The sequence below is a fragment of the Siphateles boraxobius genome, unplaced genomic scaffold, assembly GCF_051911475.1.
Source record: "Siphateles boraxobius isolate OS27281-9 unplaced genomic scaffold, OSU_SipBor_1 9, whole genome shotgun sequence".
Taxonomy (NCBI): Eukaryota; Metazoa; Chordata; class Actinopteri; order Cypriniformes; family Leuciscidae; genus Siphateles; species Siphateles boraxobius.
The window spans coordinates 103,561-129,278 of NW_027509219.1; the positions used below are offsets into that span (position 1 = coordinate 103,561).

At 37.0% G+C, this 25,718-nt stretch overlaps 1 protein-coding gene across 5 annotated transcripts in view; it reads left to right on the plus strand.

The window, feature by feature from the left end:
• Nucleotides 1-25,718, plus strand: part of dbnlb (drebrin-like b) — a 35,070-nt gene that overhangs the window by 1,439 nt on the left and 7,913 nt on the right. Inside the window, exons 2-11 of one of the 5 annotated variants that reach the window (XM_077223699.1) lie at nucleotides 3,410-3,465; nucleotides 4,881-4,993; nucleotides 5,415-5,489; nucleotides 9,619-9,765; nucleotides 13,338-13,415; nucleotides 14,493-14,644; nucleotides 15,060-15,114; nucleotides 21,003-21,068; nucleotides 21,700-21,814; nucleotides 23,258-23,350. In XM_077223699.1, coding sequence (XP_077079814.1) covers nucleotides 3,410-3,465; nucleotides 4,881-4,993; nucleotides 5,415-5,489; nucleotides 9,619-9,765; nucleotides 13,338-13,415; nucleotides 14,493-14,644; nucleotides 15,060-15,114; nucleotides 21,003-21,068; nucleotides 21,700-21,814; nucleotides 23,258-23,350 — 950 coding nt within the window. The remainder of the gene's footprint in view (nucleotides 1-3,409; nucleotides 3,466-4,880; nucleotides 4,994-5,414; nucleotides 5,490-9,618; nucleotides 9,766-13,337; nucleotides 13,416-14,492; nucleotides 14,645-15,059; nucleotides 15,115-21,002; nucleotides 21,069-21,699; nucleotides 21,815-23,257; nucleotides 23,351-25,718) is intronic. The other 4 variants (XM_077223700.1, XM_077223702.1, XM_077223701.1 and 1 more) reach the window with 4 other exon arrangements.

Here is a 25,718-nt window from a genome sequence, read left to right on the forward strand (position 1 = left end):
AAATTACGTTTTATTATATATTCACATTGAATAGAGTTATTTGACATTGTAATAATATTTCACAATATTACTGATTTTACTGTATTTTTGATCAAATAAATGCAGCCTTGGTGAGCAGAAGCAACTTCTTTCAAAAACATTAAAAAAATATTACTGACCCCAAATTCTGAATGGTATTCATGGTTGTAGTACTTCAGATTTATGATGTTTTGTACAGATTGTATCTATCTTCAGTTGGGTCCAAAATATAGACTTTAAAATCCTATGTAATCCCATAAATAAACAAGGCTTTAAGAAATTAAAGAAAAGGTATGAAAAATCTTTGTTTCTCAAATCATGCTGGATAATACAACAATCTCTGTTATTCGGATAATATACTTTAGTAGCATTTTCAGATTATTAAATAACCTCATTGTTTATATCAGAAACGGTCTATATGAAATTGGTCAGGCGCTGCTTGAGGAGTTTATAATGGGCTGCAGTGTGTCCTGTTTAAGAGGTCAGTGTGTTTTTGATAGACATTGTCACAAAACCAGCGGTTTTCCTGAGTCAGCAACTCAACATCGCCTAATAAAGAAGCAGCTGCGTCGTAACAATTGTGACTTTCGTTTCCGTATCAAACCACAACAGAGCATGAATGTCACAGGACGATCTGACCTGTGAGGCCTTCTAGAAATAAGGCACTTATTCCTCATTACTCCACTTCTGGTTTCTGACCGTCGAGAGAGTTGAGTTGACTTGTCTCAGTGTTTCAGAGAGGAAGTTGAGAACGCTTCCTTGCTATACAAGTGTCTTTGTTTAGAGAGAGAATCAAAAGTGATTTCACGCACACAAACACAAAGTGCCACCTCAAAACCTTCCTCATATTACAAACACTTCAAAGACCTTTTGCATTCAGCGAATAGCAGTCAACAAAATGTTATTCATTTTTGTTAGGGATGCACCGAAAAGAACATTTTGGCCGATACCGATAATTCTTTATATTTGAAAGCCGATAACCGATATATTGGCCGATAAATCTAGATCCAAATTTTTATATCATTTTTGAGAGCCTGATTAAAAAAACAAAAATCTCACATTAAAAGCCATGTCCAAAACACACAATTCTAATGTTCTCATGATAATTTTATGCAGCCGATACGACAGATTTGCGCTTCACATGGTGCACTGGACTGTGTTTTCCTGTTTTGAAGTGATTTCAATTAGCCTGGTTAAAACCAGACCATTCTCAGTTGTAACTGAGTTAGGGTCTGGCAAAGCTTCATAGACAAATCATTTCCAAAGGGATCACCAACGGACGTAGCTCAAATGCCTCTGGGCGCAATTGGAGAGACCTAAAACCAATCAGAGCGATGAAGGAGATGACGTATGCAGGGCGACGTTATAGAACAACGTTTGAATACGAGCAGACACTACTTGCTCTACATTTATTTAAAATTAACAGCAAGACAACTGGAGGTGAATGTGCTTTCCATTAAATAAATCACACACAGTAAACAAAAACTTGCAATGAACTTTGCAATTTAGACGCGCAAACTGGGTGCCGGTGCGGTGAGACGTACATGCTCGGGTATATTAGGCTTGAATTCGTTCATCCTCGGATGCTGCGCCGCGCTCGCTGTTACAAAAAACCTCTGCACACAGGCAAGCGAAATGGGGTCTTGCCGGTCTTGCGCACCGAACGCGTCATTTTTGCGCACCTTCGCGCTCGTGCGGACGCGTCGAGTATAAACAAGGCTTTACTCCGTGTCAGCGCGCGCTCTGATCGGTAAAGGGGCACAGACTCTCCCGAATCATCTCCTGCAGCAGCAACCTCCGATCACACCACTAACTCCGCCTCCGTTTCCCTCCGATCACACCACTAACTCCGCCTCCGTTTCCCTCCGATCACACCACTAACTCCGCCTCCGTTTCCCTCCGATCACACCACTAACTCCGCCTCCGTTTCCCTCCGATCACACCACCAACTCCGCCTCCGTTTCCCTCCGATCACACCACTAACTCCGCCTCCGTTTCCCTCCGATCACACCACAAACTCCGCCTCCGTTTCCCTCCGATCACACCACTAACTCCGCCTCCGTTTCCCTCCGATCACACCACTAACTTCGCCTCCGTTTCCCTCCGATCACACCACTAACTCCGCCTCCGTTTCCCTCCGATCACACCACTAACTCCCCCTCCGTTTCCCTCCGATCACACCACTAACTTCGCCTCCGTTTCCCTCCGATCACACCACTAACTCCGCCTCCGTTTCCCTCCGATCACACCACTAACTCCGCCTCCGTTTCCCTCCGATCACACCACTAACTCCGCCTCCGTTTCCCTCCGATCACACCACTAACTCCGCCTCCGTTTCCCTCCGATCACACCACTAACTCCGCCTCCGTTTCCCTCCGATCACACCACTAACTTCGCCTCCGTTTCCCTCCGATCACACCACTAACTCCGCCTCCGTTTCCCTCCGATCACACCACTAACTTCGCCTCCGTTTCCCTCCGATCACACCACTAACTCCGCCTCCGTTTCCCTCGTAAGCTGATATTAGTATTTAAACATTCTCTATGATAAATGTTTGTGAAAAAAATATTTTAAAAACATGGTTTTGGCGGTTATAGAGTTATAATGACGGTGTTCAACTATAATCGTCACACATAGTTCCACGGCGGCATCCATCTTTGTAAATGTACAAAATCTGCTTCTCCGTCGCTGTGCTGTCGTCATCTTGTAAAGCCCGCCCCAACGTTTCTGATTGGTGCCGCGATTTCGACGGATTGGAAATGGACTTCATTGAGCTCTTTGCCAGACTAACTTTCAGAGCAAATCTAAATTTGCCGGAAGTTGTCTGGGTTTTCCCAGGCTAGATTTCAATCATATTTCAAGCAATTCAAAACCATCTGAAGTGTCTCAGATGAAGGAAATAATCCATTATTTATCGGTTTTAATATATTAGACAAATTTTCTTATCAGGCCGATAACGTTAAAAATGAACGTATATCGGCCGATATGGTAGCCGATATATCGTGCATCCCTAATTTTAGTATCATTGAGATATTTTGAATTAGTTTATATTTTTGTATTTTAAAGTTTAAGTGATTTTATTGTGGTTTTGTCATTTTTGTTTTATTTAGTTTTTAACCATTTTGATTTCAGTTTTAATTGATTTATTTTGTTATTTAAGTCGCACAATGTTTATTTATAGCACTATACACTAGATGGCGTTAAATCAAGCAGCTTTACAGTATTAAGAACAGTGACGAGTCGCTTTCGATTAGGTGTTAATCAGCCAGAGTGAACTTTTCCAGAAAGGCAAGCTGTTTCGGACACTTGTTTTGGCCTATTTTGTTGGAATTGGCTTGAATTGTATCTGGGTCTTCTGTAATGCATTGCCTGTACACCTGTGTGTCTGCAGGGCTCTCTTCACCTATGAGGGAAACACAAACGACATCCGGCTGGCAGAGAAAGGAGGTGGGCTTTCCTCATCAATCACACTAGAATCATGTGGCATGTAGGATATAAAACAGTGTTTCAAGCAAACCGTATCAGCTCAAGTCCATCTCTAGCTTGCAGACTTGTTTTGCACTGTACAGTGTGTTCTGCGAATGAATCACATGATTGCCGCAGTGAACTGACAGACTGTCAAGGACAGGCCAAGATTCATATCTTCCTACAAGAAGTATTTGCTATATGTGTGAAGGACACGGAGACGGTCCGACTCTGCTGTGAAGACACATTGATTTTAACCATGGTAAAAGAGTGTTGTTATGTGGTAATATCTTTTTACTGTGTTTATAAAACAACTGAAACCGTAATGTGATTAAAGGCTCCATTAAACAATAAAAAGAGAACAAATATTCCTTACAAGGTAATGCACTGTTTGAATACTAATATAATATTATAAGCCCTTTGATATTGTATTCACTTGAAGTTGCCCCTGAGAATTTTCGGTCAATATGTTAATAATTTAACAACACATTTGCATATTCATGGCTCTCTTATGTCAGTTAATGGACATGCAGATGAACATGTAAAGTGCATTTTTTGAAAGTGCTTTATTTGTATCTATTTTGTGTAAAATTATTTACTTTAATTTTACATTTAATATTAAGTTTTCGACTCAAAAACCCCCTGCAGTGTCACAAACCCCAGTTTAGGAAACCCTGGCCTAACTAAAGGGTGCTGTTTCTTTTAATTTATATTTATTTTCACTCTTATAATGCATGCAAAATATGCATATGATTTTTGCAGTCCAGAGTCTGTTTATAAGCTTATAATATTGCAGCGTATCAGTATTGAAAATGTAAAAGTTTTGAATGTTAGTGTTATTACCATGTTAATCTTTTTTTATTAAAAAAGAACTACGATTTTTCATTAACAAACACTGTGATGCAAAATATTTTTTCAATATTCATCAGAAATTTTATTTAAATGCTATTATATGAAATTTATAAGAACACTTATTTCAACTTGTGACAGCTCAAAAACAGCCCAAATTTACGAAATGTCTAAAAACAAATCACCTTGAAACCAACGTTAATATTAATCTGAAATGTTTTCAAACAAAACCATGTAATTGCATACACTTTGACTTTCAGATGAAAAAGATAATGTCTTCATGCTGCAATAGTTCATCAATAGGCGTGCATATTCATGGTATTCAACAAAATTCTTTCCCAAAAGTTTTGAGATGTGGAAAATAGGCTAGGTTTATTTTACATAGGGATTTTACTAAAGTCTGCATAACATCATGTGTATTGTATTGTATTGTATTGTATTGTATGAATGCAAAAGTTGGTGGAACTGGCTCATCCAGTCAGATTCATATTTCTCCTTTTATATTGAATAATTTAAATGATTTGACAGCAGAAGTTTGTGATTTTCAGATGGTGGTCTGGAGGAGTTGTTCGAGGAGTTGAACAGTGGGAAGGTGATGTATGCTTTTTGCCGAGTTCAAGACCCCAACTCCGGCCTTCCCAAATACGTCCTCATCAACTGGGTGAGTTTCCTTCCTCCTCCAACTCTTCACATTGATTTGGTTTCTGGACTGTATAACCGCAAAGATGCCCTTGGGATTATCTGACCCAATTGCTGCAGTAAAGCACCTCTGTCAAATGTATTTATGAATCAGTTTATCTCCTATTCACCAAGTCCAATACAAAAATTCATCAGGACTGGACAGTTTGATGGCATATTTTATTTATCCACTGAATTATCTTAAAATAGACATTGCCACTTGGTTATTTGATAAACTGTTTTTCATTGTTGAGTTTCCTGCAAAAAAATAAAATAAAATTGGGATGTATGCCATATCCGTGATGTATACTTACATTATATTTTGATCACCGGCCACCCATAATATGCATGTTTATGACCATGTTTTTGACTCTTTTTTTTTTTGTGTGCATTTTTTCTTTCAGACCGGTGAGGGCGTTAAAGACGCCAGAAAAGGCCAGTGTGCGAACCATGTGAGCTCCATGGCTAACTTTCTGAAGGTAACTTGGCTATTTTGTTATTCTTTTCAGTTGTGTGAGTATTGTGAATAGTTTTGCTGTAATAGTTAAAATTCATATGGATTAGTTTTACAATCTTTATGAACATTTTTAAGAGTCAAAGTGCTAGTATGCAGGGATAAAAATCTCAGATTTCATCAAAAAGATCTTAATTTGTGTTCTGAAGATGAATGAAAGTCTAACGGGTTTAGAACGTCATGAGGATGATGAATTAATGACAGAATTACAATTTTTGGGTGAACTATGCCTTTAGTAAGGAATAATATACATGTTATTTAAACAGACTAAGCAGTGTTATTTTACATTTGATTACTCCATTCAATTTCTGTACCTGAAAAATACTGTTAGACCTACATGAAAGACTTATTTCATGTGTATCTATGCACTTTATTTCTATTTGACAGTAGTCCTGAACCTATAACGCATACAGAGCCGTACTGAAACTGTGACCCTAAAACCGTGATACAAACCAAACCGTGAGCTATTTGAACCGTTGCACCCCTAGTGAATAGTGTGATTGAGTTAATGATCTGTGATTTTCAGCGATGACTCACAACGCTGCAATTAGCAGGCAAGAGGCTCACAACAGGATATGACATCATGGGTAATATCTAGAGCGACACATTTGATTTGGCTTTGCTGGTATTAGTTATTCAGAGCTTGACAACATCCGACCACAAGCTCTCATTATCTAAAAGTCTCATGGCTGGTTCAAAATTTACAGCAGAAATTAACTTTCACTTTAAGGTCTGGATTTGTTTTGCCATTTATAAGGGCAGGTTTTTTTTTTAACGTTATTAAATGTATGCATCATCTTTTATGTCAAATTCTTAAATTTAATCATTCAATTAGAGAAATAATACACTATAGGGCTCATATCAAATAAAATTAGTATCAACAATAGGTGGTATAGAAGCTACATCTAAAGTGGCATTGGATTTACACATTTCAAGTTTTACTGGTGTTTGGCATTACATTGTGATTACATTTGCTTATCTTTTGTAAATTTTTTTAATATAGAAAAATTACATTTAATTATATTTTTGAAATGTGAAACTAAAACTGCCAGTAGGTCTTAAACGTAGGGCTTTGCAATTAATTGAATTTCGATTTCGGCTCCCAACGATCACCAAAATAGTACAATCGAGTAAAAACTATTATTTTGCCATGTTCTGTTTTGCTTTTGCAAGAACACTCTTATTTTGTCTTGAGTTCTGAATGACACGCATACATCCGCCCCTCCCGAAGCCATAAACTCTCTCAGCTTGAGTGTTTAAACTGATAAGACTTAAAAAGAAGTGAAAATAATCAACTTTAGTTATGATGCAATGCTGGCCCGATTGTGCAAGTGACACCTCCGTCATGTCCCGACTCCTGAACGCGAGAATGTAGTTTCGACGCTTGCCTTGTCCAACACATTCTGAGAGACAGAGAGAGAGGTTTTTTCCATAATTAATCAGCCCTACTTAAAGGGACAGTTCACCCAAAAATTTAAATTCTGTCATCATTTACTCACCCTCAAGTTGTTCCAAACCTGAATGAATTTCTTCTATTGAACACAAAAGAAGATATTTTTAAGGAATGTTAGTAAATGGGCATTATTGACTTCCATAGTATTGTTTTTTTTCCATATTATGGAAGTCAATGGGGTCCATAAACTGTTTGGTCACTCATATTCATCGAATTGTCATTGTGGGTCATTGAATAATTCACTCAACCATGGATTAATTCAGTAATGAAACGCCACTGTCTGCGGCTAAGAGACGCGCAATAGTTCTAATGTGATTGATTTGCTTGGAACTATTTTCATTGGCAAAATACGGACGATAGCCTATTTTGTCTAAAATGTAAATCACTTAATATTAACTTTTTGTTTATTGAACTGCTGTACAAAAGCAACATCACATTTGCAATCGTGCTGATATCTGTGGAAAAACTTTTGCTTGTGTGATATTGCTTAATTATTTCATGTTATAAATATAAAACAGAAACAAGAACAGGCGTTTTTCATATCTTGACCTTTCCGGGCATTTGTGTCCGTTTTAGTGGCATGGTTTATCCATCAGCTGTTGATTGGAAGCAGCGAGATCTGAATGTGAGCTTGCAGTCAATAGAGTGCAATAGTCACATTATGGAAGTAAAAACTAATTTTCTCCATTGGGGAATTTATTTTTAATGATAACTTTTAAAGTAGGACTGTGAACCTTTAAAGACAGACCTACTGTGAGCTCAGAGGGTGTTAATTGATGGTATATGCTTTTAAGCGGGTCAAATAATTGGAGAAGTCCGACATACGTCAACAGAGAGAGAACTTGTTTTCACTGGAATATCCAGCTATGGCATTTTAATAAAAAAATTACAAAGTCAAAAATAGATAAAAGAGGCATTTAAGATGCAATATAAGATGCAGCAACATAAGAGGCATTTAAGATGTCATATAAGAGGCATTTAAGATGTCATATAAGAGGCATTTAAGATGTCATATAAGAGGCATTTAAGATGTCATATAAGAGGCGTTTAGGATGTCATATAAGAGGCGTTTAGGATGTCATATAAGAGGCATTTAAGATGTCATATAAGAGGCATTTAGGATGTCATATAAGAGGCATTTAGGATGTCATATAAGAGGCCTTTAGGATGTCATATAAGAGGCGTTTAGGATGTCATATAAGAGGCATTTAAGATGTCATATAAGAGGCCTTTAGGATGTCATATAAGAGGCGTTTAGGATGTCATATAAGAGGCATTTAAGATGTCATATAAGAGGCATTTAGGATGTCATATAAGAGGCATTTAGGATGTCATATAAGAGGCCTTTAGGATGTCATATAAGAGGCCTTTAGGATGTCATATAAGAGGCGTTTAGGATGTCATATAAGAGGCGTTTAGGATGTCATATAAGAGGCCTTTAGGATGTCATATAAGAGGCATTTAAGATGTCATATAAGAGGCATTTAGGATGTCATATAAGAGGCATTTAGGATGTCATATAAGAGGCCTTTAGGATGTCATATAAGAGGCCTTTAGGATGTCATATAAGAGGCGTTTAGGATGTCATATAAGAGGCATTTAGGATGTCATATAAGAGGCCTTTAGGATGTCATATAAGAGGCGTTTAGGATGTCATATAAGAGGCATTTAAGATGTCATATAAGAGGCATTTAGGATGTCATATAAGAGGCCTTTAGGATGTCATATAAGAGGCGTTTAGGATGTCATATAAGAGGCGTTTAGGATGTCATATAAGAGGCATTTAGGATGTCATATAAGAGGCGTTTAGGATGTCATATAAGAGGCGTTTAGGATGTCATATAAGAGGCGTTTAGGATGTCATATAAGAGGCGTTTAGGATGTCATATAAGAGGCGTTTAGGATGTCATATAAGAGGCGTTTAGGATGTCATATCAGAGGCGTTTAGGATGTCATATAAGAGGCGTTTAGGATGTCATATAAGAGGCGTTTAGGATGTCATATAAGAGGCGTTTAGGATGTCATATAAGAGGCGTTTAGGATGTCATATGAGGCGTTTAGGATGTCATATAAGAGGCGTTTAGGATGTCATATCAGAGGCGTTTAAGATGTCATATCAGAGGCGTTTAAGATGTCATATCAGAGGCATTTAAGATGTCATATCAGAGGCGTTTAAGATGTCATATCAGAGGCGTTTAAGATGTCATATCAGAGGCGTTTAAGATGTCATATCAGAGGCGTTTAAGATGTCATATCAGAGGCGTTTAAGATGTCATATCAGAGGCATTTAAGATGTCATATCAGAGGCATTTAAGATGTCATATCAGAGGCATTTAAGATGTCATATCAGAGGCATTTAAGATGTCATATCAGAGGCATTTAAGATGTCATATCAGAGGCATTTAAGATGTCATATCAGAGGCATTTAAGATGTCATACAAGAGGCATTTAGGATTTCATACAAGAGGCATTTAAGGTTGCTAATAAATAAGCTGACGAGAGCTTGTACGTAGGTATGTTTAGTTTGAAACCAGACTGTTAATGTTTACGCTTGCATCTGATGGTTTCATACGCATGTTTAAATCGAGAATTGAAAAGGTGTTTTGTGTGTGGGACTAAACTGATGGCTCTGTTTCTGCAGGGAGCTCACGTGACGATAAACGCACGAGCGGAGGAGGACGCGGAGCCTGACACCATCATGCAGAAAGTGGCTAAAGCCTCAGGAGCCAACTACAGCTTTCACAAAGAGACCAATCGCTTCAGAGACGCCGGGCCGCAGGGGCCTGTGGTCAGTGTCATGCACATCATGCACCAGAGCACTGTCCAGTGCAGCTTTTATTTCCAGTCGTAGAACATGCATATACTTACTGTTCAAAAGTTTGGGCTCAGAAAGATAAAAAAAAAATAAATAAAAATTATACTTTTATTCAGCAAGGACACGTTAAATTAATCAAAGGTGACAGTACAGACATTTATAATGTTATAATGTTTTTTTTCCCTTCAAATAAATGCTGTGCAACGGTTTGCAAGAATTTAAGCAGCACAACTGTTTTCAACATTGGTGATAATGATTAGAATGATTTCTGAAGGATCATGTGACATTATTCAGGAATAAATTACATTTTACAATATGCTCACATAGAAAACAGGTCTTTTTAAACAGTGTTGTCAAAAATATTGTTATTTCGATATCGTCTCATTTGCTCCGGTTGAATGGTGCTGTATTGCGCAAAATTTTACTCATTCCTGCAGGTTTTGTGCTCACACCAAAAGCTACGCACTGATATAAGTGGTGCTCTAATAAAGACGCCTCTCCAACAGTTTGCAAGAACCAAACTGTGTTCTTTTTCGTCGCGAATTACACCTAAACGGTCAAATACACACAAAACTATGTCAAAATGTCTGTCTTGGCAAGTATTCAGGTAAATGCAGTCAGTTTTGGAACATAATAGTTAATAGGGCTGGGTATTGACACAAATTACACAATTCGATTCGATTTCGATTCACAAGCTTGCAATTCGATTCGATTTTGATTACGATTCGATTCAATATTGATTATTTTGGATATCAGGTACAATACATGGCAAATTTTCTCAAGGAAAACAAATCTCTTAACCAATGCTGTAAACTATGGGAGTCAGTTGTATCATTAAAATTGTTTCATTAGCCTACTATAGCCTAATATTAAAGGTAAAGATTTACTGTTTTGTATACAAACAATTACACTTTTATTTATTTTTCTAATAATAAAGTTATATGAAATATAAATATTTAAATGGTGGCTGTCATAAAAACTTGCCAGATTTATTCAAACATGCATTAAATATTGAAAAACATAAAATAATTATAAAATAACATAAAATGCATATGTAATATTGTGCATATATTTAGCAAAATGCTCCTCTCTAGAGTTAATTTTTCTAGCTGACTAACGAGTTCATGGTCACTGGATATGGTTTTTCTGAGGTAAATGTGACGTTACATGACATTGTTTACAAGCTGTTTCACTGACGTCTTTCCTCGGTTGAAACAATGATTGAGTGATTCCTTGTGACAACAAGGATTTCGATAAGTTATACTCTATCTTTTAACACACTTTCAGATGCTCATTCATGTTTATTTCACGCTGTAACTGGTAATATTAAGGCGGAAGAGAAAATTATGTGTGCTCGGCGCGGCTGGTTCTCTTGAGCTGCGCCAGAGCGATCTCACGCCACAGCGCCAAAACGGTATTTATGTTTTTGAATTTCGTAAGAAAATGGACGTAATTTGAAATCTGAGACTTTGTTTCATATCAATAGTAACAATAGTAAAATGATTGCGTTTATTGGATGAGATGCGCGCTACAATGTTCCATTCATTCATCAACTGAAAACAGGATGACTAATCGATTCTTGGGATTTAAGAATCGATATCGGTTCGTAAAAATGAGAATCGATTAAAATCGAGAAATCGATATTTTTTACCCAGCCCTAATAGTTAAGAAAACTCATGTTGTGTAACAGTATATTGGATCCGTGCATAAGCTCTTAAAGTGACAGCAGCCTGATAAACCTGCTGCCGTCTGTCATGTTAATCAAAGAACAAAAGACCGAGAGAAATTAATACAAAACTGATCTTGACCCAATAACTTGTGTAACTTTAATTGTAAGCATAAAGTTTTATTTAATTTTTACAATGAAGAATATCCAGTGTTATTTTACATCTGATTACTTTAATTTCGTATCTAAATACTATTAGACCAACCTGAAAAACCTAAAGCCATGTTTAATTTGTCTGTTAAATCTATTGTATTTATTTGTGCTATCATTATCATTGTGCTATTTTATGCAGTTTACTTGTCTTTTTTTGTAAAAATTAGTTTAGTTTCAAATAAAGCCTCACTGTTTTGTATGTAAGCTATTGCAACAAAATTACCCAAATTATAAAAAAATTATGAGATAATAACAAATTATCTGTATGGCTGTTTAAATGCCAGTTTTCCCCGTTGTATCGAAAATATCAATATTTTTCAAGGTATTGTATCGAAGTTTAAATTGTAATGATATCCACAATATTGCTGTTTTTACTGTTTGTAATCAATGAAATGCTCCCTTGTTGAGCAGAAGAGACATATTTTAAAAAATCCTACTTGAATCTGAGTGTACGTTCATCTTGAAAAACAGGATTTTCATTGCTCTTTGAAGAGGCTAATAATAATAACAGTGGTCATTTAAATACAGAAGTCTTAAAGGTACACTAGCAAACGGCCAGTTAAATACCAGCGGTCAGAGAGGAAATGCCCATTTAGTAAAGCAGTTTTTGGTGCAAAATAGTTAGAGTAACATTACTAACATTGACCCATCATTGCAGTCATGAGTGCATGTAATCATCTAGTTGGATTTAACACTGCTTCTGAAAAAGATTTTCTGTTTTTTCATCTTTGGTAAGTTTAGTTTTCAGCTGAAGTAGGGATGCACCGATATGAAAATTTTGGCTGAAATTGATAATTCTTTAGATTTGAACGCCGATAACCGATATATATTGGACGTTAGATCTAAATCCAAATTTGTATATAATTTTTGAGAGCCTGATTACAAAAACAACCATTAAATCCATGTCCCAAACTCACAATTATAATGTTCTTATTATAATTTTATGTAGCCTACAGTATATGACAGATTGGTGCACATGCTGCACCGAACTTTTTTGCCTTCATTGAAGTGATTTCAGTCATATTTCAAGCAACTCAAAACCATCATGTTGAACAGTGCACATCTGAAGTGTCTCAGCTGAAGGAAATAATCCATTATTTATCGGCTTTAAGACATCAGCCGATACCGATATGGTGGCTGTTATATCATGCATATCAGACAGGTCTTATGATGGCACAGTGGTGTCCGGGTCAGTGCCAGCCTGCTGTGTGTTTATCTCAAGCGCTCTTTCACAGTGCTGTGTCAGGGGTTTCACAGGGAGGGAGCCAGAATGCTGGGAATGTGAAAACTGTTATGGTGGATTGGAATAATTTCTATGCTGAGCTCCAAATGAACCCACAAACTGCAATTGAGTGAGCTGAGTCATTTATCTACAGTACTCTGGGAATGAGTAAACATCTTTTTTATGTATTGTTACTCTTTTAACCCCTTAGAGCCTCCCCAATTTCCACGCTTATTAAATATTTTGGCTTATGCTTTTAGCTATAGGAGTGTCACTGTCAACTCTGATATTTTTATATATATATATATATATATTATTATTTTTTATATACGTTCAATTTAATTTCACAGGACCTTTCCACTGAAATCAGCACAGAAAATGCAAAATCTAAACATTCCGTCTGTACTAGTTATAATTAACCAATTATTGTTTTTTTCCATACAGGGATCTGTTTACCAGAAGACTAACGCCATGTCTGAAATCAAGAGAACCAACAAAGACACTTTCTGGGCCCAAGCAGAGGTAATGTTACACGGTTCAGGATTTCTGCTTAAAGTATGTTGTGCCGTTGCCTCAGACAAAATAAGCATTTGAATGCAATTCTCAAGCTTTTTGAATCCAATATTCGAAGGCTCCATTACTTTTCCAGTTTATGATTTACTGGATAAGGATATAATCTTTTAAAAATATTTTTTACTCACAATTTTTACCCATACTCATACCCATATTTTTGAGTTTGTCATTAATAGAAAAATTTATATTCAAGACGGATCCAATATACTGTTACACAACATGAGTTTTCTTAACTATTATGTTCCAAAACTGACTGCATTTACCTGAATACTTGCCATGACAGACATGTTGACATAGTTTTGTGTGTATTTGACCGTTTAGGTGCAATGGTTGGGCTACAATGGCCATGGTTTATTTTTCAGAAGCTGCATCTGATTTTGTATTTAAATATATTTAAAGACCAAAACATTTTGTTTACCAACATTCTTTGAAAAAAAATATATTTCATGTTCTGCAACAGAGAGAAAGCCATACAGGTTTGAAACGACATGGAAACTAGATGTAAACAAATCATTTTTTTATTTTTTATTAAGTTATTCTCTAAAAAAGATACTAAAACTGCCCGTTGGTGGCGGTAAATGTCTAAATGACTAAGTCATTCAAATGTCTGATTAATTCAGGAATGAAGTTAATGGCTCTCTTTTTGATTGAGTCATTGAATGAATCAATAGTTCACACGATTGATTCGCTCAAAACGCGGATTCATTCAGAAACGAAACACTGTTGTGTGTTACAACAGTTCTGCTCTGGCTTTATAAGTAATATATTCATTGGCAAAACTGCGACCATAACATAACAGACACAATTGTGTCTAAAATATAACAATATTATCATCTTATTTATTGAACTGTTGTATAAAATCAATACCACATTACCACTCCTGGGACAAAAACACTGTATTATTGTGATATTCCTTAGAGAATCAAGATTAGTTTACATATAACATAATTAGTTTTTTTCTTGATCGTTCTGCCTTTTATATTTGACCTATTTCTGTTTAGCTCAATGCTTTTGTCTCTTTCTCAGAAAGACGAGGAGAAGCGTATCCAGGAGGAGAGGAGAAGGGCTTCGGATGAGAGGCAGCGGCTGGAAAAAGAAAGGAAGGACCGAGAGGTGAAGGAGGCCGAGTTACGGGACAAGAAAGCCAAAGAGAGGGCGTCAGAGATTGATGAACAGAGGTCAGTGTGTGCTGATAAACGGCTTGTGTGTTTGAGTGTCTTTAATGCTGGTTCGCCCAAAAATCATTTACTCACTCGTTCCAAACCTGTATGACTTTCTTTGTTGTGTGGAACTGTTGGTAACCAAACATTTTCGGTTCCCATTTACTTCCACTATATGTACAAAAAATACAATGGAAGACCCGAAACTGTTTGGTTGCCAACATTCTTCAAAATATGTTCTTTTGTCTTTTGCAGAAGGAAGAAAGTCATACAGGTTTAGAACAACACGGGTTTAGTTAATTTTTTGGTGCACTATCAATGAGATCAGCAAGGGCCATTTTTACAATTCGATTTCAAACCATGTTGCATTTTGGTATAAAGTTACGAGCCAACTGAATAGCGCCTGCTAAGTGTAAATGTGTTTGTGTAATAGAAAATACCAACAGAAGCAGGACGTGGATAATCAAGGCCAGCAGAAACAGCAGTTGGTGAGCGGCGCGCACACACACACACACACGCACACACCTGTGTGGTTATTTAAATCCACATATCGCCATTCTGGACATGTTCTGACATGGTTCCTGTGAAGAAGCTGCAATATGTTTGAAGCCTTCATGCTAGCACAAAAACTCACTGGATTACTTTTGTCAATCTCTGGATATATCAGTATCAGGAGACTGTTGGAAGGTGATTAACTTTCAAATCAAACTAATATAGAGTGGTGCAGGTATGCCATCACTTTGTAGGCCAAAACGCAGCATTTTTGCACTTCTGGTTTCATCGTCCCGCAGTCAATGGGTTTAATGGCTGAAATGAGATCTTTGTGAATACAAGCTCAAGACACTTTCACGACATAAAATACATCAATATTACATCCCTCTTGATTTTGAAGCTGTTACGTGTCCTGAAAAAGGCGGTTGCTAACAAGTGGGTAAATGTGACTACAGAGGCTGTCGAGGAGATTAAACATCATCACGCCGAACAGCTAAACTCAGTCCGCTTTTACAGCATCGTTACGCTTATAATTGTGCTCTTATAAACTATTCTAACTCAAATGTTCTAGGAATATGTTTTTAGATAAAAATAGAGTTGGAAGTTTAGTGATGGTGATGTTGAATTTGTGGGACCGTGGTGTAGTTCGTTTATATCTTTAGCTTTTTACTTCTGGCGACTTGCATTTAGGCTTTAAAATTTCTAAAAGTTGTGTTCATCGGTGATAATTTTCGTGATGGACAAAACGTGCAAGTATCATAAACTTCAGTTGATCACAGAGCTTGTTTTTAGCGATAATCCAAAAGCTTATGGGAGAATCCTATTGTTTTTTTGTCGAGGGAACCAGTGTGATGCGGACTACCGGTTGGCCTACAAAAGTGATGTCACACCTGCACCTCTTTACCTAGAACAGGATTTGAGGAGGAGTTTAGAAGAATTTACTAACCTCTTGTTTCGGAATACACTTTTAGGCATTCAAATCTGATCAGCAAATTATTCTGGCTACAATCCGCCCACTTAGACAAGAAGAGATTGTTTGATCACCCGTAAAGCGTGTAGTTTTTCTAGAAAAATCGATGTGAAATCATAATTCTGAGAACAATGCAAAATTTGCAGGATTCTTTCTCACCTCGACTTTGGAACATGCCACGCTTTATATTTTCGCATTACTCCATGTTTATATGAAGTGTTAGGCGTAATGCATTACTAAGTCTTTAAAGTCTCCCTGTAGTCAATAATTTTATCCCTTAACTTTTTTTTTCACCACAATTACATTTTTAAATGTTTTTCTTTTGAGAGAAATTTCTTCATTCCTTAAAATAGCTTGAATGTAACTCGACACCCTTGCTTCATTTAGTATACGCGGTTCTATGAATATGCAAATGAGCCCCGCCTCCACTCACTCCCTCAGCTCAGAGATCCACTCGTTGACGATCACACGTTGATCTGATTGGTTACAAGGTAGTTTGTGACGTCAGAAACACCAGCGATTTCAAAACTGTGTTTTTGAGAAGAAAATACTTTACTTATGAATTTTTACATGGTTTGTCTTAAAGCATATTAAAAACACCACATAGACATATAAACAACATTAAAAGCTTGATTTTCATCATATTTGATATAAAACAAGAGTGGATTTAACATCTAACGTGTTCAAATGTAACCTTCTCCCTTTAAATGCTTTCGGCCAGTTCAAGAATAATTTATGCCAATTTTTACTGTTCATTTGAAAGAATTAAAAGAGCAGTTTCATGTCTATCCTTGTGTTGTCCAACTAGTCGAGGTTGATAAGGGATTTAGAAAGTAATTAGTACTGCAATACTTTACAGAGAGAGTAATTGGTATCAAGATGTAATAATTAGTAGCTAGCAATAATGACCCTTTTACAGCAACTTACCCAAGTGTTTATTTGTCAATCTCACATGTAGAGAACATAAAGCAGTCCCACTAATAGCCACGTAAACATATCAACCATGTTAAAAAACACCAATCATGTCATGCTGCCCGAGGTCTATAATTCAATGACCACAACAACAACTTCCCCTTTTTCAGCGTAGTGTGGTCGTCTGAACACACTGTTCTTCAGTTATCATCTTAACACTTCTATGTCCACATTGATAATCTTCAAACCACATTTCCAGAATATACTCTCTGTGACAGAAATATGTGACGTGCAGCATGTGTGGTTTTGTGTTTAGGCCGTATGCACAGGACACACTGACACACATGCACAGTTCACACAGGTCTGAGGGCCCGATCTGCAGCCGATTAAATCAGAAATCACGGCTGGCATTACGACCTCCTCCATAGCATACTCTCTGGGTTAGCATCACAGCAGGTTTTAATGCAAAGCCCTCATTTATCAGGTAAATAAGCCCTGTGAGCTGCCTTGCTGTATACGTAGGCAGCTGCCTTTTAAAGGCATGGTCACATTTACTATATATTGGCAAGTTGTTGTGAAATCCAGCCATTTCAACAGGATCCAGCATGATCAGTAATTTCCTGAGAGCGAGAGATTTCCCCACGCAGTTTGAACTCGCTGCTTGCTTTGAAAGTGACTTCTGTGTGAGCTGTGCTTCATACATCGCTATTCGCTATGCTTACCATTTTAATTGTAATGGAAATTTGTGATCAATTTCGAATGGTCGACATGGGTAGCAACTCTGTGCATCATACAAATAACACTCATAAGCGAGAAGCACTCAGGAGACTCGACTCAAGATTTATTTTAATATAGTTTGGTGTTAGCATGTTGATAAGCTAATAGTAAAATACACTAATTACAACATATACTTTAAGCGAAATCAAAGACTGTGACGTAATTTCGAACAAAATCAGGCAAAAATGAAGTACGTTTGGGGTTTGAAGCGGCTTGCCAAAGCAAACTTTTTGTTAAAGTTCACTCTAGCTGGTAAACTCCTTCGAACTGCCATTGGTCTGTGGTGATGATGTAATAGGTAGGTGTGTCCCTGAGGCTCCGCCTTCTTTGACATGGAAACCTCTCCGGGTCATTTCTTTTGTTCGGTCCGTCAAGGTCCGATGCGATTAAAACATAAACACTGAAGAGCCGCTTTATAAAGGAAACTGAAGTTGTAATTCTAACTGAGAGCAACACTGATGCTGTGTTTTTCATGTTCAAAACTGTAAAGCTGCTGCTTTAAAGCAATCTACCGTGTAAAATGCTATATAAATAAACGTGACATGACTGGATTGCTGAATTGCAGAGCTTGTGCAAACATATCCACAACACTATGATCAGATGCTTTCTGCACTCCTGATTTCTCACCACTGTCAAATGGGTGGTGAAATAGTTCAATTTAGTTAGTTCGTTATTTTCATCTGTACCTTTTTGAATTGAATGTATTAAAGGGATAGCTCCTGCTAAAATGAAAATAAAGTCATATTTTACTCATCCTGGTGTTGTTTTAATGCAGTAAGCCTTTCTTTTTCGGATCGAAAAAGGAGATTCTTTTTTTTTTTCAAGCTCGCGCTTGTCCATATAATGGCAGTGAATAGCATCAATTCTTTTAAAAAGATGCAAAAGTTTCTCAGAATAATCCCATGCGACACATGATGTCTATTCCAAGTGTTCTGGGGGTATGAAAAAAAAACCCTGAAATTTACATTTAGTCATTTAGCAGACACTTTTATCCAAAGCTGAGGACTAAAGCAAGCGAGTCATCGTGAGGAGGCAAGAACAACGCAAGAAGTGCTCAAAATATAAAGTTCAGGCATTGCTCAGAGTAGCAAAAAACAGACAAGGGAGGATTTAAAGGAGTAGTCAAGTTTTTATTTATTCATTTATTTTGTTAAGTTCTCACAGAGGAGATGAGTTTTCAGTTGTCTTTTGAATGCTGTCAGGGATTTTGCATTCCAATTGACCGCTCGCAAAGACCCGCCCCCTTTAGTTACTGTTGCTATGTCCGACAAGCCACGCCTCTCTCCCGCCACACACAGTGAAAAATACATCGCGGAGCGGAAAGGACACTGACAACACGCTGACAGACAAGGTTAGTTTTGGTATGAAGCAAAGTCTCAACTTTCAAATTTGGTAATTTTTTTTAAAGAAATTTAAACAATAAATACCATTTGTTGCTCTTTATTTAATGTCGTGACAGACCGCTCTAGAGCCTCAGTTAGAGCGGCTCGTGAACCGATCATCTCTTCCTTATAGTTAATATATAGCATCAAATAAATATGAATGAACATCAGAAGGAATGTTATTTTAACCGCGGAAAGACGTCAGTACACTTCGTTTTTCATGTTCAAATCCTCCTACGTTAATCTACTAACTCTCCTGACTGCTTTGTCGGACAAAAATGGCGGATTCGGCGGATGGCGGATTATGATTGGTCAGATCGTCTGTCAATCAAACTCTCTGAGAATGGTCAATTTAATGTATTATATAACGAAAATCTGTTCATAAGACTCTATCAGTGCCGCAGTTCACTTCAACTCGCCCAGGAAAAGCAGACAAGTTATGAGAAATCAAGATTAATAAATACGTAACAAGAAATAAAATGCCTAGAAATGTCCCAAGAATGTATACGTGTAGTTTCCTCACTGAGTTGAATGTCTCCGGACTTGAACTCTGCTTGTCTGTTTACAGTCAGAATGACAGTTGAGATGTGAAAGCAATAACTTTGTTGAGACGAAAACAACATATGTATATACCTCAGAGAAGAAAGTGCATGGATTGTTTTTAATGTTGCATTTTTATTCATCTTGATTTCTCACAACTTGTGTGGGTCGGAGTGAACTGTGGCGCTGATAGAGTTTCATGAACGTGCAACAACGGCCAAACTCAGGATTTTTTCTTAAATTATACATAACATTTTGGTTGGTTTTTTACTAAATGCTATCGTAAACCCCCAGAACACGTGGAATAGACGTCACATGTTGCATGGGATCATTCTGTGAACAGTTTTTAAATCTTAATGCTGGTCGCTATTCCCTACCATTATATGGACAAGCGCGAGCGGGACTTTTTTTATTTTTTTTATTTTTTATTTCTCCTTTTGTGGTCCATAAAAGAAAAAGGGCATACGGAATTAGAACAACACCAGGGTGAGTAACTTATGAATTTTCTTTTTTGGGTGAACTATCCCTTTAATTATATTTATATATTTAACTTTTCTCTTGTCTGCCGCCTTTGGTGGATTTTTCACTGAGCTCTCCCATACAGAAATGTAATATATGTCAATATATGTAAATTACATATATAATGTCAGTGCCCATGTATGTCTGCTGCCTATATGAGAATATATGCAAAGTTCATATATAAAAACACATAGACATATATGAAACATATATTTCAAAATATAGCAAAAATGGCCGTTTTCATATAAGTGCCACATATTTTCCCGTATATGCACATAAATGTTAAATATATGTAAGACGCATATATGTATATATGCATATATGTACTTATTTCAATGCATCAGTATCACATGCATGTATGTTTACATACATTTATTAAATATGTGGGAAAAAAATATGTTTGTCACATATTTATACTTAATGTTATCCATATATGCGAGAAACCAATACTATACTGTAATATATGCAGATATATGGTATCATATATGGATGAACTCAAATATTTCTTCACATGTTTGGACACATAAATGTTCATATATGTTGCAGGCATATATTGTGTTCTCAGATAAGTCAAATATATGTATAGATATATGTCATGCTATTTAAAATATAAGTACATATATGGCCATATATTACATTTTTGTATGTGAAAAATACATGCAATTCTGCTCTAGAATTTGGAAGAAAGCAACTATTAGACAACATAATCAAATATGAGACCTCAAACCTATGTTTTGTAACTGAATGGAGTATGTAAGAGTTAAAGTGTGCTGCCGTCCATCAGGAGGAGCAGGAGAAGCAGGCGCTGCAGAAACCCTTTAAACGTGGAGAGTCGGTGGAAAAAGCCAACGTGAGTGTGAGGAAGTATCAACATCTCTTCTGGACCTGGACTGAAGGACTTCTAACTTTCTAACTCTTTTATTTCTACAGTGTGGTAGTGTCTTTTGCTGCTGAGTCTGACTTATAGCTCTTCTGTCCTAATCCCAGTTTAAAAACCTGTTGGTTCCTGTCATAAATGCTAATTTGTCAGGACAATTTGTAAAAACATTTGCACTCCATTGGTAAAATACGCACTTAAAAGTATGAAGCATTGGAACTTTTAGGCATACTGAAATGTCATGAAATTACATCTTGATAACGCGTATCAGAAAACTGTTGCAAGCCAGTGTGCTTTTTTTGGCAATATAAGCACAAAAGCATGCATGATGCAATTTAAACATATATTAGATCACCCAAGTTCTTTTGACATGCTGTTTTTGACATTATGTAGATTCGGGATGCAATAATGCCAGTCATGCATACTTAAACTGGTTTGTAGATTGGGATTTAGGCTAGTTCTTTCACTGTTCTCCTGTTTCCCACTTTCAGTATATAACCACTTTGGATCCCTGGCTCTTATCTTCTCCATATACTTTCATTAGTGTTATCAGTCGTGATACTCCTGGCTACTTTTAATGTTTGTGTGTGTGTGTTTGTAACAGGAAGCGGCGTCTCTCGTTTCCCAGCGCTCCGTTAATCCCAGAGAAATGTTCAAACAGAGAGAAATGGGAATCAACACTGCTAACAAAGACAACTCTCAACTCAGTCCAAAACCAGGTACACTTTATCTCTTCACATGCTTAAGCCAACACACACACACACACACACACACACAAACACACACACACACACACACACACATATTCATGCATGCACTATATGAGTAAAAAAAAAAAGTTATTTATTTTATGTTGATTACTCTATACATTATTTATATTGGGTACACACATACCCAAGTACTTTTGACATGCTATTCTTGCAACTTTTAAATACTAATAAAATAAATGAATTTTATTTATATATATATATATATATATATTTATATACATACACTAATAAATAAAGAGAATAAAGAAATGGAACATCTAAAAGTATATCAATGTGTATTTACATTTATTTATATATATATATATTTATTTATTTATATAATATATATTTAAAACCGTTTCAGTGTGTATAGTGCAAATAATATATAGTATTACATTTGTATAAATACTTATAAATATATTATTTATCTGCTTGTATAAATATGATTTATCTGATCAAAAACGAGAGAACCAATATAATAACTTATTTTTTGCATAGTAAAATAAAACCTGTAGTATGCCCTTTTTACAAAATAATTTGTCGGATAAACACCTTAACCAAGTTAAGTGTTTTGTTCTTCCCTCATATTTAAAATATTTAAAATACATATATATATATATATATATATATATATATATATATATTTTCCTCATATTTTGATGGTTTAATCAAACTTGTAGGGTCATTAGAAACTACTACAGTATATATAAATTTAGGCTTGAATATATTTAAAAATGTATTGTTATATATTTTTAAAAAATATATAGTTCTACATCTGTGCAAATGTAACTGTAAAAATATAACTAAATTGTTAAATTATCAAATTATGTATTATAATAACCGTATATTTAATAAATAGGAATATGAATAGTAATGAATCTGTATAAATATGTAGAATAAAACTATGGAATATACAAACTGAGATGATTAGTGGTTATAAATATTAAGCTTTATATATCATCAGGATATTAAATAAATCTGATTTCAAATGTGCACATTAGCTGTTCACAGCGCTGTCTTGATAAGATCTCTACAAGCACAATTTACAGTTTAGGAAGCGTTTTATTTAAATGCCACAGTATTTGCATGTTATATTTAGCTTCCCCTTTTGCTATGTGGGTCACGTGTCATGTAGTTTTCAAACACGTTTAAGGAATTCCCTCCTCTGTCAGATAGGAGGTATTTTGCAGTGCATGCAACAGCTAACTCCTGAATGTTGGATGTTCTGTGATATTTCCCATTCTCCCGTTGTTCTCTGGCCGTTTCAACCGTGTTGCTCTGTCTGAAACTCGACTCTGTCATTAAACACCCTGCAGATCTTCTGTCTAAAACAACGTTTGGGGTCTCTAACACCGTCAGCCATCTGTCAGCTTGGGTTTCTCTCTTTGTCGTTCTCTGTTCTGTGTGTCTCAGGGCGGTTGAACAGCCCTTTTCTGTCCAAGCAGTCATGTGACCCAGAGCCATTTCGCTCTCCTGTGCGTCAGGCCTCACCTTTACAAGCCAGAGGTACATAAACACACACTTATCTCACACTGGGAAAGGTTTGGTGCGTTATCCATCTCCATGCTCTCTCTCACACACACACACACACACACACACGTTCACTCTCTGCCTCTTTTGTGGTGCTTTCATGTCTCTCAACTAACATCTAAGCACTTTCCACATGCTTGCTATATCATTCTACCTTCCACCTCAATATAAAGGGGTTTGGGTTTGATTTTCAGTGTGTGAGCGTGTCTGAACAGCTTGCTGTGTGTTTGCCTTGTGGACTTAAAGGAACAGTTCACTTCACACAAAAGGTGAATATTTGAAGAGTATCATGGCAACTCTTTTCATTATAATGCAAGTGAATGAAGGACAGGCACATTCAAGCTTCAAGGACAGGCACATTCAAGCTTCAGAGGATCACAGTAGCAGTCGATCCTCATGCGCTTCATTTCCAGTCTCCTGATGGTTTTGTGCGAGCAACAGATTTAAATGTAAGATGTATTAAGATCAAGAAGAAAAAAGGCTAGATTCACGTACTCTTTTGACATTAAAAACTACTGTCAGGATTTACTAAAGACACGCGGTGAAATATTATGGATGAAAAGGCATGAACGGGGTTATTTTTGTGGCTGAGTTTATTGCATGTGCAATTGTAGGAGTTTCCCTTTCAGATGCGAAATGTATGCGAGGAGAGAATTCATGCATCAGGCATTGTGATTTAATAATCAGTAGTCATTCTAATGGTATTTGCACCATTATGCAATGCTTGTTTTTAAAAAGCATGTCTTAACCCATTTTGCAATTTTATATCTGTTGTTAATCACCCGCACCTGATTATCATCGGCTCTGCTTGTTTGTGGCCCAATGCTAATTAGCCTTGATCATTACTGAAATGAACTGCTGCGTCTGTGTTCTTTAATTTGTGCATCATCTGTAGATTCGCTCGCAGATCTTTCCACTTCCATCCGGGCTTTTATGGGATTGTGGTTTCAAGCTAATTTGGCCCTGAGGGGTCGTTTGCACTACATTGTTTTCAGCAAAAAAAACTTGAGAACTTTTTATGTGTTTGGCGTTTTAAGGCGTAGATTAAGGCGTTTTGGGGGCTTGAAAACGTAAGAAATAAGGTTTCATAGTGCAGGTTTTTGAAAACAATACCGTTATCATCTCCATGTAAACTACAAAAGCACGAATTTGTGTAAACTGTGACGTCATGCGTATTACGTCTATAGATTGCATAGTGTTTCTTTATAAAGTGACATCGCCATCTACTGGCCCTGCAGCAGAATACAGCGATTTACTCGTTTTCACGGATCCTTGTAAACGGGGAGCGTTTTGACAAATTTGTCATTTGTACGTGAAAAATGTTTCCGTTTTTACTACGTCATTGTCATGCAAACGTAGCCTGGCTCCGCCCTCCTACGTACATCCGCTCAATTTTCATTTTCCTTCAGTACTAGGTCTGGGATTGTGCTGTAGTCTTTGGTTTTCTCCGGTAAATTTTTTACTGGGCCAATCAGCGAACAGAGGGAGTGGCTGAGAACGATGAGGTTGATGTCGTGCGTTATCTTGTTGTTCTTCAGTAATGGCGGCGGAGAGAAAGATGCGAGCGAAGCCATTCGGTCCGTTTTGGCAACGCTGCCGAATATCAAGAAGTTAAAGCCGGAGCAAGAACAATCTCTGCTTGGTTTTGTTGGTGGCCATTATGTTGTGGCCCTCCTCCCCACGGGGTTCGGCATGACATGCGTCACGACCAAACGTCAGCGATTGGTTATGGCAGATCCAGAGTGACTCTGGGCAGATCCAATAGTCTATAGACTTCAATAGAGTACCCGCCTACAAGGAAGTTAACGCTTGTCAATGGAGCGGTGCCAGACTCTATGTACAGATTAAATGTACGAGTGTCTGGTGGTACTGGGCTAATGTAAACGTACCCTAAGTCTATTATCTCCCCCTTGAGGGAGCTGGTAATTACTGTGACTGAGTGAGTTGAACTAAAGAGTTGCTTTTGTGAATGGGATCAAATGATTAATTGGAAAGATCACACTCAAAGGAATGGTTAGGTCATGATTCATGAATTAGGCATCGCTACTTTTCCACAAGCGTGCCAAGAAGGACTTGGAATATAGTGCACGAGTCATATGGACCATTGTTATGATGCTTTATGGTGCATGCTGCTGCTTTTTTGTGTGTTATTTTGGAGCTTGAAGTCTCAGTCCTCTTTCACTGGCCAGAATATTCTTCAGAAATTCTCCTTTTGTGTTGCATGGAAGAAATTCATACAGTTTTGCAATGACATGAAGGTGAGTAAATGATGACACATTTCTCTGTGAACTGTCCCTTTAAATGGATTAATCGACTCAAACTGGGCTGGCTGTTATGATGGTAC